The 16,404-nt window shown below is 52.7% G+C and overlaps 7 protein-coding genes across 7 annotated transcripts in view; 3 read left to right on the forward strand and 4 right to left on the reverse strand.

Annotated features, from left to right (window-relative positions):
- Positions 1 to 360: 360 nt before the first annotated feature.
- On the reverse strand, positions 361 to 1,257 carry BBA_09249 (Amt4-like protein; the record flags this gene model as incomplete). Its single annotated transcript, XM_008604346.1, has 1 exon — positions 361 to 1,257. One exon carries the CDS (start codon positions 1,255 to 1,257, stop codon positions 361 to 363), a length of 897 nt encoding a protein of 298 aa, XP_008602568.1.
- A 682-nt stretch (positions 1,258 to 1,939) lies between these two features.
- BBA_09250 (uncharacterized protein) lies at positions 1,940 to 3,121 on the reverse strand (the record flags this gene model as incomplete). Its single annotated transcript, XM_008604347.1, has 2 exons — positions 1,940 to 2,730; positions 2,800 to 3,121. 2 exons carry the CDS (start codon positions 3,119 to 3,121, stop codon positions 1,940 to 1,942), a joined length of 1,113 nt encoding a protein of 370 aa, XP_008602569.1.
- Positions 3,122 to 3,363: 242 nt separating this feature from the next.
- BBA_09251 (ATP-dependent Clp protease proteolytic subunit) lies at positions 3,364 to 4,334 on the forward strand (the record flags this gene model as incomplete). The annotated part of the gene is made up of 4 exons (XM_008604348.1): positions 3,364 to 3,501; positions 3,601 to 3,648; positions 3,698 to 3,839; positions 3,898 to 4,334. The coding sequence occupies 4 exons, from the start codon at positions 3,364 to 3,366 to the stop codon at positions 4,332 to 4,334; spliced, it is 765 nt and encodes a 254-aa protein (XP_008602570.1).
- An 823-nt stretch (positions 4,335 to 5,157) lies between these two features.
- On the forward strand, positions 5,158 to 7,032 carry BBA_09252 (dihydroxy-acid dehydratase; the record flags this gene model as incomplete). Its single annotated transcript, XM_008604349.1, has 2 exons — positions 5,158 to 5,249; positions 5,304 to 7,032. 2 exons carry the CDS (start codon positions 5,158 to 5,160, stop codon positions 7,030 to 7,032), a joined length of 1,821 nt encoding a protein of 606 aa, XP_008602571.1.
- A 713-nt stretch (positions 7,033 to 7,745) lies between these two features.
- On the forward strand, positions 7,746 to 10,533 carry BBA_09253 (XFP domain-containing protein MPK1; the record flags this gene model as incomplete). The annotated part of the gene is made up of 5 exons (XM_008604350.1): positions 7,746 to 7,908; positions 7,976 to 8,288; positions 8,399 to 8,551; positions 8,623 to 10,418; positions 10,490 to 10,533. The coding sequence occupies 5 exons, from the start codon at positions 7,746 to 7,748 to the stop codon at positions 10,531 to 10,533; spliced, it is 2,469 nt and encodes an 822-aa protein (XP_008602572.1).
- A 121-nt stretch (positions 10,534 to 10,654) lies between these two features.
- Positions 10,655 to 12,999, reverse strand: BBA_09254 (nitrate assimilation regulatory protein nirA; the record flags this gene model as incomplete). Its single annotated transcript, XM_008604351.1, has 7 exons — positions 10,655 to 10,778; positions 10,842 to 11,096; positions 11,158 to 11,383; positions 11,451 to 11,593; positions 11,715 to 12,390; positions 12,508 to 12,793; positions 12,937 to 12,999. The coding sequence occupies 7 exons, from the start codon at positions 12,997 to 12,999 to the stop codon at positions 10,655 to 10,657; spliced, it is 1,773 nt and encodes a 590-aa protein (XP_008602573.1).
- Positions 13,000 to 15,690: 2,691 nt separating this feature from the next.
- Positions 15,691 to 16,404, reverse strand: part of BBA_09255 (acetate kinase) — a gene marked incomplete at both ends in the record, with an annotated part of 1,728 nt that continues 1,014 nt past the window's right edge. The window contains one exon of the mRNA XM_008604352.1: positions 15,691 to 16,210. Within this exon, the coding sequence (XP_008602574.1) occupies positions 15,691 to 16,210 (520 nt within the window). The remainder of the gene's footprint in view (positions 16,211 to 16,404) is intronic.

Genomic DNA, 16,404 nt, shown 5'->3' on the forward strand with positions numbered 1-16,404 from the left:
GATTGATGAAGGGGGTCGGAGTGGCATTACGGTCCCGGGTAGGTACCTAGGTAGTTGCCGTTGATTATTTACAGCTGACGCTGTCAACTGACTAGTCGTGGCAGTCACCAAATCCCATGTCAGCAATACAGATAGTAATGTAATCGTAAAAATAAATCGATTCGTCTATCATGTTGCATCCCAGTTCTAGCGCTTTATCAATGCAATGTCCAAAAAAACACAAAAAAAGAAAATCTCGCAAAGAAAAAAAATAAAATAAAACCAAAAGTAATCCACCCTTTTCCGCAGCGGCTGCCATCACGACATTTCATACTCCGCCGCATCACCCAACCCATTTCTCCCCTCCCCAACTTTCCTTTTTTAAAATCCAGCGTGAGCCATGCTCCACGCATCCGAGCCCTCGTCGGCGGGCGTCGGCGGCGGCGGATCCAGCCTCGTCAGCGCCTTTGCAATGGCGGCCGTGATGCCTGGAATGCGCGAATGATCAAACATGTTGAAGTGGTGGCCGTCGACGTCGAGCACGTCGACAAACATGTCCTTGTCGTAGCGCTCCCACCCGAGCATCCGCTCCGCGCGGTCCGTGTCAATCGTCGCCGTCCAGTCGCGCGCGTAGAGGCTGTCCCGGGCGCGAATCAGAATCGCCGGCGGCCGGCGCGCGCCCTCCCACCGCGGCAGCTCCCACCGCGCAATCATGCGGCGCGCCTCGCGCATCGCGCGCATCGACAGCACCTGATTCTTTGTCTTGCCCGCCTCCTCCTCCCGCGCCCGTGCCTCCAGATCCTCCTCCCCGTCCTCCCCTTCCTCCATCGACACGACCTGCTGGCGACGCTCCGCCACCAGCGCCGGGTACGCGCTGTCAATCATGAGTATGCCCTTGACGCGCACGTCCTTGTCGCCGTAGAGCTGCCGCGCCACCTCGAGGCTCGTCATGCCGCCGAGACTCCAGCCGCCAATGAGGATGTCGACGGGCGCCAGGCTGCCGGCGCGCTTGGCGGGAAACGTGTCGGCGGCGACGGCGGCCTTGACCCAGGCGATGTACTGCGCGGCCATTTCCGGCACGCCGCCCTCGAAGCGCTTGCCGCTGTAAAAGTGCGGGTTGCGCACGCCGTAGACGAAGCGCTTCAGCGGCTCCAGGCAGTGGTAGGCAAAGGTGGTGCCGCCGCCGTCGTGGAACAGGAAGACGGGCGTCTTGCCGCTCCACGACTTGATGCGCGCCCAATTCTCGGGCTGGACGAGCTCGGGGTTCTCCTCAATCATGCCGGGCATTGCTATGCAATCTGATTTTTTGGGGAGCAGTTTGGCAGTTGGGCCGCGTTTGCGTTGGAACCGCGTGGTGAGAACCGGGCTTGCGGCTTTCTCCGTCTCGTTTATTGTAGGAGCGAACGTTGGTGAGTTGTCATCATACTGGGCTGGATAAGCAGGCCCAAGCTGAGTGGCGGGGCTAATCTCTACTATCGAGATACGCCAAGTCCCGCAATACCAGATGCGAATGATGAATACTAATGAAAATGCATCGGATTGTTCAACTGCATTTAAAGTGAAACGACATATTGAAATTAGTGTCATAAACCGGCTTGATTTCGCGCCTGTTGTAAACACGTACTGCGCTCACTCATTACAGGGTGGGATCGGGCAAGACGTGTCAGATCCGGCTGTCGATAACTCAACGAGGCTTTAATTACCGCTGCCGACAGTAAACTCCATTGTGTACCCGCCTTGGCGTCAACCTCACCACAAAGATAGTGTGTTACCATCAATGACAATATTTTGCTGTTGATGCGGCCACGCATGCTCGTCTACCTTTTTCTTTAATGAATCCGGTCTGCCGACACTGCCAACACTGCCGAGCTGGCTACATTGTTGGAATCTCCCAAAGTCCTTCTCACATACCATGAGTAATGTGCAATATATTACAGATATACAGTCTAGATAGCATCTGCTATTCGGACGCGCTGTCCAGATAGCCCTGAAGCTTCCACAAAAGCAAATGCAGCTGAACCATGGTTTTCGTTGGCCAGCTCTTCAGCACCAGCAACTCTTGATTCCGAAAAACGTCTGATTCGCTGCTCAGCCTAGCAGACTCTTCCTCGCCCAGCAACCAGACCAAGTCGTGCACTGGCATCTTGCTGTCATACTTTGCGCCCGCAACGTCAAAGGTTGCGTGCTGCCGCGCGGTCGCCTTGTCCTCTCCCCGCGGCAGCCACAGGACGCAGCCGCGCCGCTCGACGTCCTTGATGTCCTCCCATCCCGCGCAGGGCTGCACAAATTTGTAATTTGCCACGCCCGCTCTCCGAATGAGCTCGTCCGTCGCCTCGCGCCGCATGCTCCCGAGTACCAAGTCGCCCATGTCGTGCCGCCACACGGGCATAGCGGCCTCGGGGCTCACCCCGAGGCCGCGCCGACGCGCAAGCACTGCGCCGCGGAGTCTCTTGCTCGGCCCAGACAGCGCATCAAGTACAGATTTTTGCGACGCGACGTAGGCAGTCACCCGAGGAGCATGTTCGTCCTGTCCATCTGTGGTAGCCTTTGCGCTCGCCTCTGCCTCGGGGGACGCGGCGCTGGCGCGTGCTTGTTCGTTTCGTTGTATGTGGCCATAAGAGTCGTTGGACGGAGCGAACCAGCCTTGGTTGGTTTCTGGGTGCCGCACCACGTCGAATCGCTGCATAAAATATCGCGGTTGCTGTGTCTTGGTGACGGCGCAGAGCCTCAGGGGCGTCGCAAGGGCTTGCGCTGTGCGTTTGTTAGCCATCAACAAGCTCACGTATGCGCAGAAAGAAAATGCTGTAAAGAGAGTCGCACCGAAAGGGTTCTTTTGGAGATGCTTCTGGAACTGGCCGCCTGTACGCGGCGCTTCTTTGGCTTGCCGCCTCCGTGACTTGATCCAGGCGGGATCAAACAGGGGAGACATGGGAAGCTCCCCACCCTCTGTCGTTATCGTTTTGTTCTTCGCATCGATTGTAATTCTTTCCCCGTACTCGTCTTCGTTGAGCCGCGCGCCAACTTTTTCGAGTAGCGCTTCGTCCGTCAGAGAGGTGCTGCTATGTGACGTCCATCGCCGACCCGAGCACGCCAGACCATAGGCGTGCAATCTGCGCGGCACGTCTGTGATACATCGCTTCATTGTGCATCTGCTTGTGGCGCAAGAGGCCATTTGCACAGATGCGACAGCTCGGTGGTATCGCGATTACAAGAGGATATTCGTCGGACAAGGCATTCGCCCTGGTGCTGAAGTTTTGGGTGGAGCTCCATCCACCAAAAAACGGTGCCCCGAGCCGCCTGCTTGGAAGCTCCGAGCTCCTCTCTCCACGCGACACGCTTCTTTTAACTTGAGCTTTGCTTTCGCAACACCCAAAATCCACAAGCATGTTTCGATCCGCGAGGCTATTGCCGGCGCTGCGGCGATTGCCCACGAGGCAAGTGAGATGCTTCGGATTTTCTGGGTCATCTGGGGCGTCGCCGACGATGGACTACCTACCGATGCCGTACATTGAAGAGACCTCTGTGAGTGGCACGTCAGTGGTTCGAGTCGCAAATGCTAATCGAGGTATAGGCCGCAGGGCGAAAGACATGTATAGTTAATAACATCGTGATTGCGGCTAGCTAGAGACTGACGTGATTACAGGGGACATTTTCTCCAAGCTACTTCAGGTAGGACCCGATGACAGGCCATCAACTGCGGCGCGCTAACAATGCACAGGAGCGCATCGTTTGCCTTAACGGCGAAGTAAACGACTACATGTCCGCCTCGATTGTGGCCCAGCTGCTCTGGCTGGAATCCGACACCCCCGATAAACCAATCACCATGTACATAAATTCGCCCGGAGGCTCGGTGACGTCAGGTGAGTTGGACGCTGGCCCCAGCACACGATGCAAATGTCTGACCAATGTTGAATGCAGGAATGGCCATCTACGATACCATGACATATATCAAATCACCCGTCTCAACAGTCTGCGTCGGAGGCGCCGCATCAATGGCAGCGGTCCTGCTGGCTGGCGGCGAGGCCGGCAAGCGATACGCGCTGCCGCATAGCTCCATCATGATTCACCAGCCGCTCGGAGGAACGCGCGGCCAGGCCTCGGATATCATGATTTACGCCAACCAGATCCAAAAGATTCGCGAGCAGTCAAACAAGATTATGCGGTACCACCTAAACAAGGCCAAAGGCGACAACAAGTATACCCTAGAGGAGGTCAACGAGATGATGGAGCGGGACAAGTATCTGAGTGCGGAAGAGGCGCTTGAGCTGGGAGTCATTGACGAGATTCTGGTCAAGCGGACAGAGGCTGATGCAAAGGAGGAGAACAAGAGCCAATCTCCTGACAGTCCGTCATGAGGGCAGACTACCAAACTGCCAATGACGGGATGCACCTCTTGCCGTGGCATACAATGTACATAGTTCAAATATTGGACAATCATCAAAGGAAAAACTGTAAAGAGTCATCATGTATTTTTGCAATAACGCAGGGTTGACTGCATGGCTACATGGCTGCAGGTTGCTGGAGCTTTTCTGCCGATGTCGGATCAGGGCCAATCGATGTGGCAGGGGTATGCAGTGGATAATATATCCAGATATCGGAGCGTCCTGATCTTTGCTTTCCCTCTACTTGTTTTTGCCTTTTGAAAGCTATCACTTATGATAAGAATTGATATATCAATTTAAAAGATTCATAGTATCACTTGAAACTCCATTTCTGAGCCGGCCCAGGTAGAGTAATTTAGTTGACCCCCTAGATCGCTCTTCCAAGACGAGTTCCAAGACGATTTGGCGGCGACATGCCCAGCCAATAGCGCGCGTGGAATTACGATTATCAGCTGCAAGCGGGCCTCTCATTTTGGCGGGGAGCTTTTTGCTGAGCCGAGAGCTCCAAGTCACAGGGACAGAGATCACAGGGAAGATCACAGGGACAGACGCTAAGAAAAAAAGGGCTCAAAAATAATTGAAAAATGTCCACGTAAACTCATTTCACAATTGAACCAGTCTTGTATATTTGCCGTTTTTTTTTTCTCGTTCCAACGCGGCATCATCGGTAGTGGCGTTTTGTCAACATCACCCAGCCAGCCAGCCAGCCATTGAGACCGTTGTCGGCCGTTGTCTACTTTGTCACCATCCCTAACTTTTTTTACCTTTCCATCACACCACACCACATTCGCGCACGATGCTGTCCAATTGCCTGCGCCAACGGCCTGTCGCTGGCCTGGCCAGCTTATCCAGAGCTTCCGCCAGCATTGTCCGTGCAACACATGCCAGGTACGTGATTCAATTGGGCTGCCTGACAATGAAATGTTGCTAACGCGCCCGCAGCCGCTTTCTCTCCACAACGGCGCCTCGCCGCGCCGATGATCACAAATACAACCAGATCTCGGGCACCATCACACAGCCCAAGTCCCAGGGCGCCTCCCAGGCCATGCTGTACGCTACCGGCCTGTCCGAGGCCGACATGAACAAGGCCCAGGTCGGCATCTCGTCCGTCTGGTTCGAGGGCAATCCCTGCAACATGCACCTGCTCGACCTTTCCAAGGCCGTCCGCGATTCCGTCAAAAAGGCCGGCTTCATTCCTTACCGATTCAACACCATTGGCGTCAGCGACGGCATCTCCATGGGCACGACCGGCATGCGCTACTCCCTGCAGAGCCGCGAGATCATTGCCGACTCCATTGAGACCGTCATGAGCGGTCAGTGGTACGACGCCAACATTAGCTTGCCCGGCTGCGACAAGAACATGCCCGGCGTCGCCATTGCCATGGGCCGCGTCAACCGCCCCAGCATCATGGTCTACGGCGGCAGCATTAAGCCCGGCTGCACAAAGGCCGGCGCGCCCATCGACATTGTCTCCGCCTTTCAGGCCTACGGCCAGTATATCAGCGGCGAAATCACAGAGGAGGAGCGCTTCGACATTGTCCGCCACGCCTGTCCCGGCCAAGGCGCCTGCGGCGGCATGTACACGGCCAACACCATGGCCACCGCCATCGAGACCATTGGCCTGACCCTCCCCGGTAGCAGTAGCAATCTCGCCGACAGCCCCGAAAAGGTTGCCGAGTGCGAGAGCATCGGCGAGGCCATCAAGAACCTGCTCAAGGAAAATATCCGCCCCCGCGACATCATCACCCGCCAGGCTCTCGAAAACGCCATGGTTGTCATTACCGTTCTCGGTGGCAGCACCAATGCCGTCCTGCATCTCCTCGCCATCGCCGATGCTGCCGGCGTCAAGCTCACCATTGACGACTTCCAGAGCGTCTCGGACCGCATCCCTTTCCTTGCCGACTTGAAGCCTTCTGGCAAGTATGTCATGGCCGACCTCCACGCCATGGGCGGCACGCCTGCTCTGCTCAAGTACCTCATCAAGGAGGGCCTCATTGACGGCTCCGGCATCACCGTCACCGGCAAGACCATGAAGGAGAACGTCAAGGACGCCAACGAGTTCCCCAGCGACCAGGACATTATCCGCCCCCTTAGCAACCCCATCAAGCCTACCGGCCACATTCAGATTCTACGCGGCTCTCTCGCCCCTGGTGGTTCCGTCGGCAAGATCACCGGCAAAGAAGGTCTTCGATTTGAGGGCAAGGCCCTCGTCTACGACAGCGAGCCCGACATGATTGCCGCTCTAGAGCGCGGCGAGATCAAAAAGGGCGAAAAGTCGGTCGTCATTATTCGCTACGACGGCCCCAAGGGCGGTCCCGGCATGCCCGAGATGCTGAAGCCTTCGTCTGCCATCATGGGCGCCGGCCTCGGCCAGGACGTTGCGCTCCTCACCGACGGTCGCTACTCGGGCGGCTCGCACGGCTTCATCATTGGCCACATTGTCCCCGAGGCTATTGACGGCGGCCCGATTGCCCTTGTCAAGAACGGCGACCACATTGTCATTGACGCCGAGAAGCGCGTCATCGACCTCGAGGTTCCCGAGGAGGAAATGGCCGCCCGCAGAAAGGCCTGGAAGGCGCCTCCTCCGCGCTACACCCGCGGCACCCTGACAAAGTACGCCCGCCTCGTCACTGATGCGTCCAGCGGTTGCGTTACCGACAAGGCTCAATAGCGAGCTGGTGGGAGATGGGATGTCGTCATTGTTTGTTTTTAAATCATGATGTTTTTTAGAAAGAGAGCGCAGAAGAAAAAGCTGTCCAGTCTGGCAGAAAGTCGTATCTTGGGAGTTTGGAATACCATGTAGTGGTAGTATGTATTTGATAATTCATTCAACAACCGCAATTTCATTTTGTAAATACAGCAAAGACTGATCAATTGTAACCTCTTATTCTTTGGATGTCCGAAATGGACATACTGGGGACTTGATTCTCGTTTACTGGTACTTAAATTAGTTGAATCCTAGCACATGGATGAGGTACCGTCGGACAGGGATTATTAATAATGAATAAACCTCATTGACGATGGCCTCACACTGTGGAGCCTGCGCTAATGCGAACCACGACCAAGCAAACCCAATTGTCGCATACCCGCCATGGGAAATCCAAGGAATGAGCATCATGTCAAATCAGCGTAATTGACAATGCGAAAGCAGGGTTCGATACCATTTGAGCTTTATGCGAGTGCGGCCAGGGATCTGCGGCGCACATCAACGTCATCCGGCCGTCATGGAACAAGTACATTCACCAGGCTGTGACCAAGCCAGAGGGCTGCAACAGCTCCGCCCTTTTCTATCCGAGTATCACTTTTAAAGCTCACATATATTAAGACCCTGCATTATTGCATCAAGTTTATTCAAGGTATAAAACAAAAGAAAACTTATTCAACATGCCTGGCGAGGTCATTTCAGAGGCGAATCCGCCGCCGATGCCGAGTCAGCTGCCTGGCTCAGTCATGAATCTTGCAGCCAAGGTACCGCAGAGGGATTTGGACAAATCTACACTCGAAGGCTTGAGAAATTTTCAGAAAGCAGCATGTTATATCGCGGGAGGTGAGTTTTGGAAGAGGAACTAAACTGAAGCACCAAATGCAACGAACGGCCTGACGTGAAATTACAGCAATGATTTTCCTGAGAGACAATGTCTTGTTGGAGCGCGACCTGGAATCCAGTGACATAAAGCCCAGACTACTTGGCCATTGGGGTACTTGTCCTGGGTTGATCCTCATCTGGTCCCATGTCAATCATCTAGTCCAGCGACACGGCATTGACACTATTGTCGTCGTCGGCCCCGGCCACGGCGCGCCCGCCGTGCTGGCCTCGCTCTGGATTGAAGGATCGCTGGGAAAGTTTTATCCCGACAAGTACGATGTCGACAAGAGGGGTTTGCACAATCTCATAACTCGATTCTCCGTCCCAGGAGGGTTTCCCAGGTAAGAGTTCCACAACAAATATGGTATTTCCAAGGGAAATCAAAAAGAAAAGAAAAAAAAAAGAAAAAAAAAAGAAACAATGAACAAAGTTGATGACTGACAGAGAGTAGCCATATTAATGCGGAGACGCCAGGCGCAATCCATGAAGGCGGCGAGTTGGGCTATGCGCTGGCCGTCTCATTCGGTGCGGTCATGGACCGTCCTGACCTATTGGTAACATGCATCGTCGGCGATGGTGAAGCCGAGACAGGTCCAACAGCAGCGTAGGTACCCGGACTTTTCTATTCGAACATGGTTTAAATGCTCTCCCGTATTGTGGTGCTGACTGTCAAAGGGCCTGGCATGCTATCAAATACATCGATCCCGCCGAGTCCGGCGCCGTCCTGCCAATCCTTCATGTCAACGGTTTCAAGATAAGCGAGCGGACCATTTTTGGCTGCATGGACAACAAGGAGCTCGTGTCCCTCTTTTCCGGCTACGGATACCATGTATGCATCGTGGAAACGCTCGACAAGATTGACCACGAGCTATTCAGCGCCATGGAGTGGGCCGTCGGCGAGATTCGCGAGATACAGAAACAGGCTCGATCCGGGTCGCCCATTTCGAAGCCGAGGTGGCCAATGATTGCGCTCCGAACACCAAAGGGCTGGTCTGGGCCGAAAAAGGTGGACGGCGAGTTTATCGAGGGCTCCTTCCGCTCGCATCAAGTCCCGGTGCCGGATGCAAAGAAGAACCCGGACCATTTGCGCATCGTGCAGGACTGGCTCGGCAGCTATGGCATCCATACTCTGCTAAAGGATGGAAGCCCTTCTGAGAGTGTGCTGTCCACGCTGCCCGTCGACGCATCCAAGCGGCTAGGTCAGAACAAGCTGGCATACGACTCGTACCGCCCGCTCAAGATGCCAGCCTGGCAAGAGTTTGGCATAACCAAGGATCGCGCGGCGGCGGCGAGCAGCATGAAGATTACGGGCGGGCTCTTGAAACAAATCGCCATGGATAACCCAAAGACGTTTCGCATGTTTTCGCCCGACGAGCTCGAGAGCAACAAGCTCAATGCCATTCTCGACGCCAGCGGCCGCAACTTTCAGTGGGATCAGTATTCTCGCGCGCAAGGCGGGCGCGTCATTGAAATCTTGTCCGAGCACTGCTGCCAGGGCTTCATGCAAGGCTACACGCTTACCGGGCGTACGGCCCTCTTTCCCAGCTACGAGTCGTTTCTCGGCATCATACACACCATGATGGCGCAGTACTCCAAGTTCAACAAGGTGGCGAGAGACGTGCGCTGGAGGGGCGACTTGGCTTCCATCAACTACATTGAGACGAGCACGTGGGCGCGGCAGGAGCACAACGGCTTCTCCCACCAACAGCCGTCCTTTATCGGCGCCGTGCTGAGCCTCAAGGCCGAGGCGGCCCGCGTCTACCTACCCCCGGACGCCAACTGCTTCCTCTCCACCGTCGACCACTGCCTGCAGTCCAAGAACAAGGTCAACCTCATGATTGGGTCCAAGCAGCCCACGGCCGTCTATCTAACGCCTGATGAAGCCGCGCAACACTGCCAAAAGGGCGCGTCCATCTGGGAGTTTGCGTCCAGCGACAGCGACGGCGACGACGACGGCGAGCCCGACGTCATCCTCGTAGGGGTCGGCGTCGAAGTCACGTTTGAGATTATAAAGGCGGCGGAGCTTCTGCTCCAGATGGCCCCAGATCTGCTGCGCGTGCGGGTCGTCAATGTGACGGATCTCTTTGTCCTCGCGCCCGAGGCACGCCACCCCCACGCCCTGACCCACGACGACTTTGCCGCCCTGTTTACGCGGGACAGGCCCGTCTACTTCAACTACCACGGCTACGCGCAGGAGCTGCAGGGCCTGCTGTTTGGACACTGCAATACGCATCGTATGACGGTTAGAGGTTATAATGAGGAAGGCACGACGACGACGCCGTTTGACATGATGCTCGTCAACAATCTGAGCCGCTTCGACATTGCACAGTGGGCGTTGGAGCGAGCCGCAGAGTCTGGGCCCACGTGTAACGCCCAGCAGAAGCAGAAGCAGAAGCAGACTCGGGAGTTGATTAAACAGGTTGTGCTGCAGAAGGATGCTGTCAAGAGTTACATTATCGACAATGGGACTGGTGAGTTACTTAGGAGCAAAAGTAGAGACTTAACTTTTAACTGCAGAAGCGACAACTGACGAGAATTGCAGATCCCGATGATACATACCAAAGAGAGCAGTTTCGCCGAAAGTAGCGTAATCAAAAAGCCGGGCACAGGTGCGTCAGGTGTTTGGGGGAGACGAGACGTACTGTCAACTTGATTGTCATTGACCAGGATTGGTGAGCTTCTCCGCAAATTTTAAGAGGGATATTCATCAGGTTCCAATTGCATTCATCACAAGTCTGCAGCTGTCTCCACAGCCGTTGACAAAGAATCGCATAACTATGAGATCATGCCATATCAACTTGAGACATTTGTCCAATAAATGCATCCAACTGCTAAAGAGCACAAGAGAATAGATAAATACATCTCTTCTCCCCCCCCTTCCTCCGCAAACTCACATTGACATCTTTGCATTGCATACTTGCAGAAATGCAAGAGCGGCCGTTTTGAAAAAGGGCATAAAGTCCAAGAGCTGCCCGTCATTGTACAGCCTGCTGTAGTGCTGTATCAAGTCCCCAACGCTCCCGGCTGCTTGCTTGCAGATGGCCATGGGAAGCGTCCCGTCCAACGCAATCTCGGCCGCCTCAAGCACAAACGGTGTCAGCAGACACATGATGCCGAATTGATAACATGTGCTAATGACCAACTGTGAGCTAAAAAACAAAAAAAAAAAAAACCAACAGTACAAGACAAGAGAATTGATGAGAAGCTTACTGGCCGAATAGTATCAATGGTGTTTCAGCGGTGCAGCTGCTGGTATAGGCAAAGAAGGATTCATACCACTGCAGACTGTCTTGATAGACCTTTACTGCCTGATCCAACGTCTTTTCGGGGCTGAACCGGGCCTTGTACACCCATTCTGTAAACTCGAATAGCTTGGCGGCAATGACTTTGGGGTTATTGGGAAGGAGACTGAGGTCACGCGTGAAAAACGCATCATCTGAGATATATATATTTAGGCAAACAGATTCAACATGTTGGAAAGGGGAAGAATGTTAGGTTCTCACCGATAATGGTGCCCGATAGGTTTGTCTTTGAGCCTGAGCTGTCTGTGCTGCTGCTGCTACTTTGGAAAGGAGGCCTGGTTACACCAACTTTGACGGCCAGCTCGTCGATGGTTTTGTTATAGTCTTGAATCAAAAATAGCAATCTTTTAAACCAAGAAGAAAAAGAAAAAAAGAAAAAGGCATACCGTTAGCTGGGAATTCTGGGCGTTGAAACCAAGACTTGAAAAAAAAAAAAAAAAACGGGCAGCTTTTTTTTTCCCTTACCTATTGAATGACACGGCAGCACAATAGATATTGGCATGCGTCTGGCGATGAGTCAAGACTGACTCGAATTGATTGGCTCCCCATTGCTCGGCAATGGCAGCGCCAAAATCGCCGGCAAATCCCAGGCCGTCCTTCATCTTGGCGCAGCCGAGACAGTAGAGCGCCAGTATACCCAGCGCCTGGATATCGGCGATGCGGTGCGGTAAGCCAGCTCCGTTGTACAATGCCGCAATGGCCTCTTGCGCAAACGAGTACCCGAGGTCTTGCTCTCGCACATCATCGTCGCCGCCGCCGCCGCCGCCGCCGCTGCTGGGGCGAGAGGCTATAATGGCCACCATCTGCTCGCGAGCCAACAGAGTTGCCAGGGCAAGGAGGGCATCTGCCAGAGCGGTAGAAAAGTGCTCGCCGGAGCCGGATTCGAAATCACGGGCAAAGTCTGGCTTGCTGATGGGGCAGAAGGAAAGGCAGTCCCGTGCGAGGATGGCGTCGAGGAGTTGCGGGAGCTGCTGCCTGTAGTAGCCAATGTTGGCCTGAAGATGAGTTTCTGACGGGGACTTGACGGTTGGCGGTGTCATGACCGAAGGAACCGAACTTTTGAAGCTCTCTTGAGTAATGGACAGACGGGATCCGGGGCTCATGGGCGATGCAGTGGTGGGAGCAGAAGTTGCCGGACTGCCTAGAAGAGAGAGATTTTCCAAAGTTAGAAGGCCACACGAAGAAGAAAAGATTTTGTAAAGCAAATCAACTAGACTGCTGAATGATGAAATAGTAAAAAAGTGTTTCATTGTCGTACCCTTGCTGGTTCCGTCACGGCTATCCGGCTGTTGCGTCAACATGTCTGCCACCTCGGCGCGGGACTGGCCATCTGATAGCCTCTGCAAGATGTTGCTGAGCTGGGCGGGACTCGTATCTCGCGAAGAGATGGCATCCAGCAGCGTACTATTATCCGAGTTTATCGACTGCAGCCTGGCCAGCTCCTCGCGCAAATCGGCTTTGGAGACACGGGTGGCTGCGAAATACACGCAGTGCGCACCACTCTCATGGCATGCCTTGCAAGGGTTCAAGCCATCTCCATTGCACTACGGTTGTGGTTTTTGAGCACGAGTTAAAAAAAAACGGACTTCCCAAAGCAAAGGAAGAAAAAAAAAACAGGAAAAAAAAAGACTCAAAACACACCCAAAAGAACGGGCTTTTTTCTTCTTCTTTAAAATCTTTCTCTCACCTTTCTCTTTCTCTGACGACAGAGCTCGCACGCCTGGTGCGCCAGTGACTGCCGACGTGGCATTCTGGCATGAGCGCCCCCCTTTGTCGGCCGTGTTCTTGTTGAAAAGTGTGAGAACCTTTATAATTATAAACGCAAGGAGGAAGAAGGGAAAAAGGAAGAAGGATAGAACCCAGTCAAGGGTCAAAGTCTTTCTTGCCTGTGCGGCGGGAGAAAGTTCCGAGAAGGGGGAAAGCTTGGGGGGAGCGAGTGAAGCCGTAAGTGGCCAGAAGGGATATTTCGTTTGTGGGAGGCGGGCCGAAAGTGGCGAAGGAGGCATCAAGTTTGCGCGGGGGGAACTTCCTGAGGTAAAAGACTGAGGGCTTCATTGGATGGGTGACTCCACACTTGCACACACCCCTTTTGAATACATTGATACTCGACACACAGTTCAGCCCTTCCCCGGGGGGGGGGGGGTCGCGGGGGGGTCAAACAGCCTACCCAGTAGTCGTAAATACCGTACGTATGTATGTACTGATACAGAACAGCTACTGGGTGTAATTAGGTAGGAACCGACAGACTGGCTGCCCTAACAAAAAATCCGCGATTATGCGACTATGGGAGGAGAACCCCGATCAACTGGTAAAGCCATATTGGAGAATAAATCTGGGTACACCCTTAAAAAAAAACAATGGGGGGGGGTTCAGAATTATTGGGGTAGATTTTCGCTTCATCGACAAGCAACAACAATGCTCCGACGCAAAAAAGGCAACAACAACCCTTCCCTTGACTTGGCCCCGTATTGTGCCTGTCAGCCTGTCAGGCAGCGAGCGGGCCTGGCGAGCCGGGTAAACAGGGGAAAAAAAAAAAAAGAAAAAGAAGAGGAAAAAAGATGAAAGGGTTCAAAGAAAGACCCTTGTTGCTTGGCCATTAATACAGGAGCAAAAAAAAAAGATTTTTTTTAAAAAAAAGAGGCGCCGGATGACTTGGGGCCCGCAGCAAGAGGTTGCAGATTTGGCACTTTGCTGGGTTTGGCTATCTATGTATCAATCAATCTATCCATCTGTCCATCTATCTGTCTCTTCTCTTCTCTCTCTTCTTGTCGTCGTGCAGTCATGCCCAAAGTATGTAGTTGTGATATGCGACAGCCTCCCGCAAAAGTCGACTAAATGCTACCTCTCACGGGCATAATGAATGCATCGTGGGGGTGATTTGCCGATTTATTCTAGGCCAACCACGGCCGGCCAACTTTTGTCGGGATGAACGGGGGAAGCGGACTGATACCGGATACCAGTACCTTGGGATTTATTAGGCGATGGCTTGAATTTTAGTATCAACCTGGGGGACAAAATAGACTGCCGATAAGCCTTAACACCTGCTATAGGGACCGTCACTTACCTCGCTAGACTAGGGGTTTAAAATTATAAGATAAATACTAATAAATTCCTTAGCTACTAAAGTGTAGATAAATTAGTCGAAAACTTATATCTCGGATTATATACTAAGATGATTGCTGCTAGACTCGATACGTCGTCTGTTTTGTCTCCCGAGGGGTATCCAACTTAAAAAAACCTACGGAGTAATCCAATCCGTAGCTAGTTTAGGCTAGCGAATTTTAGCAATATATCACGCCAAAAGAAACCTTGTTCGCTTAATAAAGCCCCGCCCACACCCCGGTGATTCGGCGCCGTTTGAAAAAACAGGGTCGCTTTTTAAGGAGTAAACACTCCTCGATTTCGTTCATTGCTGGGAATAAGTCCTCCGGGCCAGTGTGGATAAGAGGAAAAAAAAAAAAAAAAAAAAGGAAAAGAGTCATGTTTCTCCAATACTACGAACCGACACTTGTCAAGCCCGCCGCCCGCCGAAGCAATGGGGAACTTGCAAGACAAGGGACAAGGGGACCAGCACTTGCAGCATTCTCGGGTGTCAGTTTTCCCCCTGCAATCATCTCGACTTTATGAATTACAATATGCTGATAGCGGGGGTTTATTATATGTGATAATCTATATTTTGTTTGATAATATCGATTCATCATGTTACATGCGTGTCCTTTGTGGACGCCGACGTATATTAAAAAAAAAAAAAGAAAAAAAAAAGGAAAAGGAAAAGGTACATTGCCGCACGCGGACACATGACCGAAGAACAAGTACCCAAACAACATGGCGTGACTATTGGTTGCCATTGAAGCGGGCATATATTACTTGATCCTGCCCATCTAGAAAGAGGTTGCAGCGTCTACTGAGCAAGATATGTATGCAGTCCTGCCCATCTGTCGAACCCAGCTCTGTGCAAATCGAGCAAATTTGCCCCGTCAAGCCGTTGAAAAATCGAGTATCCATCCCGTACATGACCGACGTAACATACGCACTTTGTTGATCCCAAAAAAATTTCATGTACTTGGCATCTGTAGAGGCTGCTGCATTTCTTAGTAGAGACAAAGTATGTTACCATGTGCAGCAGAAGGCACATCATTGGCCTAGGACCCCTTGTCCAGCAGGGGCCTTGAATATGGCATTCCAAGGGTTCTTCCATAACCGCATTTGTTGACGCCTTTTTCTGGCTGCAGTATGGCACACACACACACAGTATTTAGTAGGGCCGGGGGTCTTGCGCCTTTATCTTGCATACGAATACCAGGTACTTTTTTTCCCCCGAATTGAGGTTTTGCAAGGAGAATCTCAATCCCGAATGATTCGCGGCCGCCAAGATGGGACAAAGGACACAAAAAAGAAAAAAAAGAAAAAAAAAAAGGAAAAAAAAAAAGAAAGAAAGATACTATAGGCTGTGTGACGACGAGGACTGGCTACAGAGCCTCGCCATTTCAGCCTGCTCATCAACCCGACACACCAGTACCTTGTGTCGCGCGTTACTTTTGCCAATATCCACGACAATCTTTAACGGTTCTTCTTCATCTTCTCCTCCTCCTCCTACTCGACCGTTTGCGTCTTGATCCAGCAAAAACCCCAGACTCTCCAGCCCATCCACCACTGCTCCGCGAAGCCGCGCGCTCCCCTCACCAATGCCGCCCGCAAACACGAGCGCGTCCACACCACCACGCAGTGAGACATAGTAGCTACCCACAAATGCACATATGCGGTCGACAAGCAGGTCAAAGGCCAGCCTGCACCGGCCGTCATTTGACGACGACTCTGCAATGACGCCAAAGTCCTTGGTCCCGGCCAGAGCCTGCCAGCCGCTCTCCGAGTTGAGAATCTCTTCGGCACGGGTAATGTGCATGTATTCCGTCGACGACGATGATAGCTTGGCTGCAGAGCTGGTATAGTGAAACACGAGGCTGTTTTAATTTATTTAGTATTTTTTATTTTTTTTATTCTTTTTTTTTGTTTTTTTGTTTTTTGTGTCAGACAACTTATCCGGCCAGTGCAGCCCTCAACAAATCACGAGAGGTGTGTGTGTGTGTATGTGTGTGTGTGTGTGTGTGTGTGTGTGTGTGTGTGTGTGTGTGTGTGTGTGTGTGTGTGTGTGTGT

The sequence above is a fragment of the Beauveria bassiana genome, assembly GCF_000280675.1.
Source record: "Beauveria bassiana ARSEF 2860 unplaced genomic scaffold BBA_S00048, whole genome shotgun sequence".
Lineage (NCBI taxonomy): Eukaryota > Fungi > Ascomycota > Sordariomycetes > Hypocreales > Cordycipitaceae > Beauveria > Beauveria bassiana.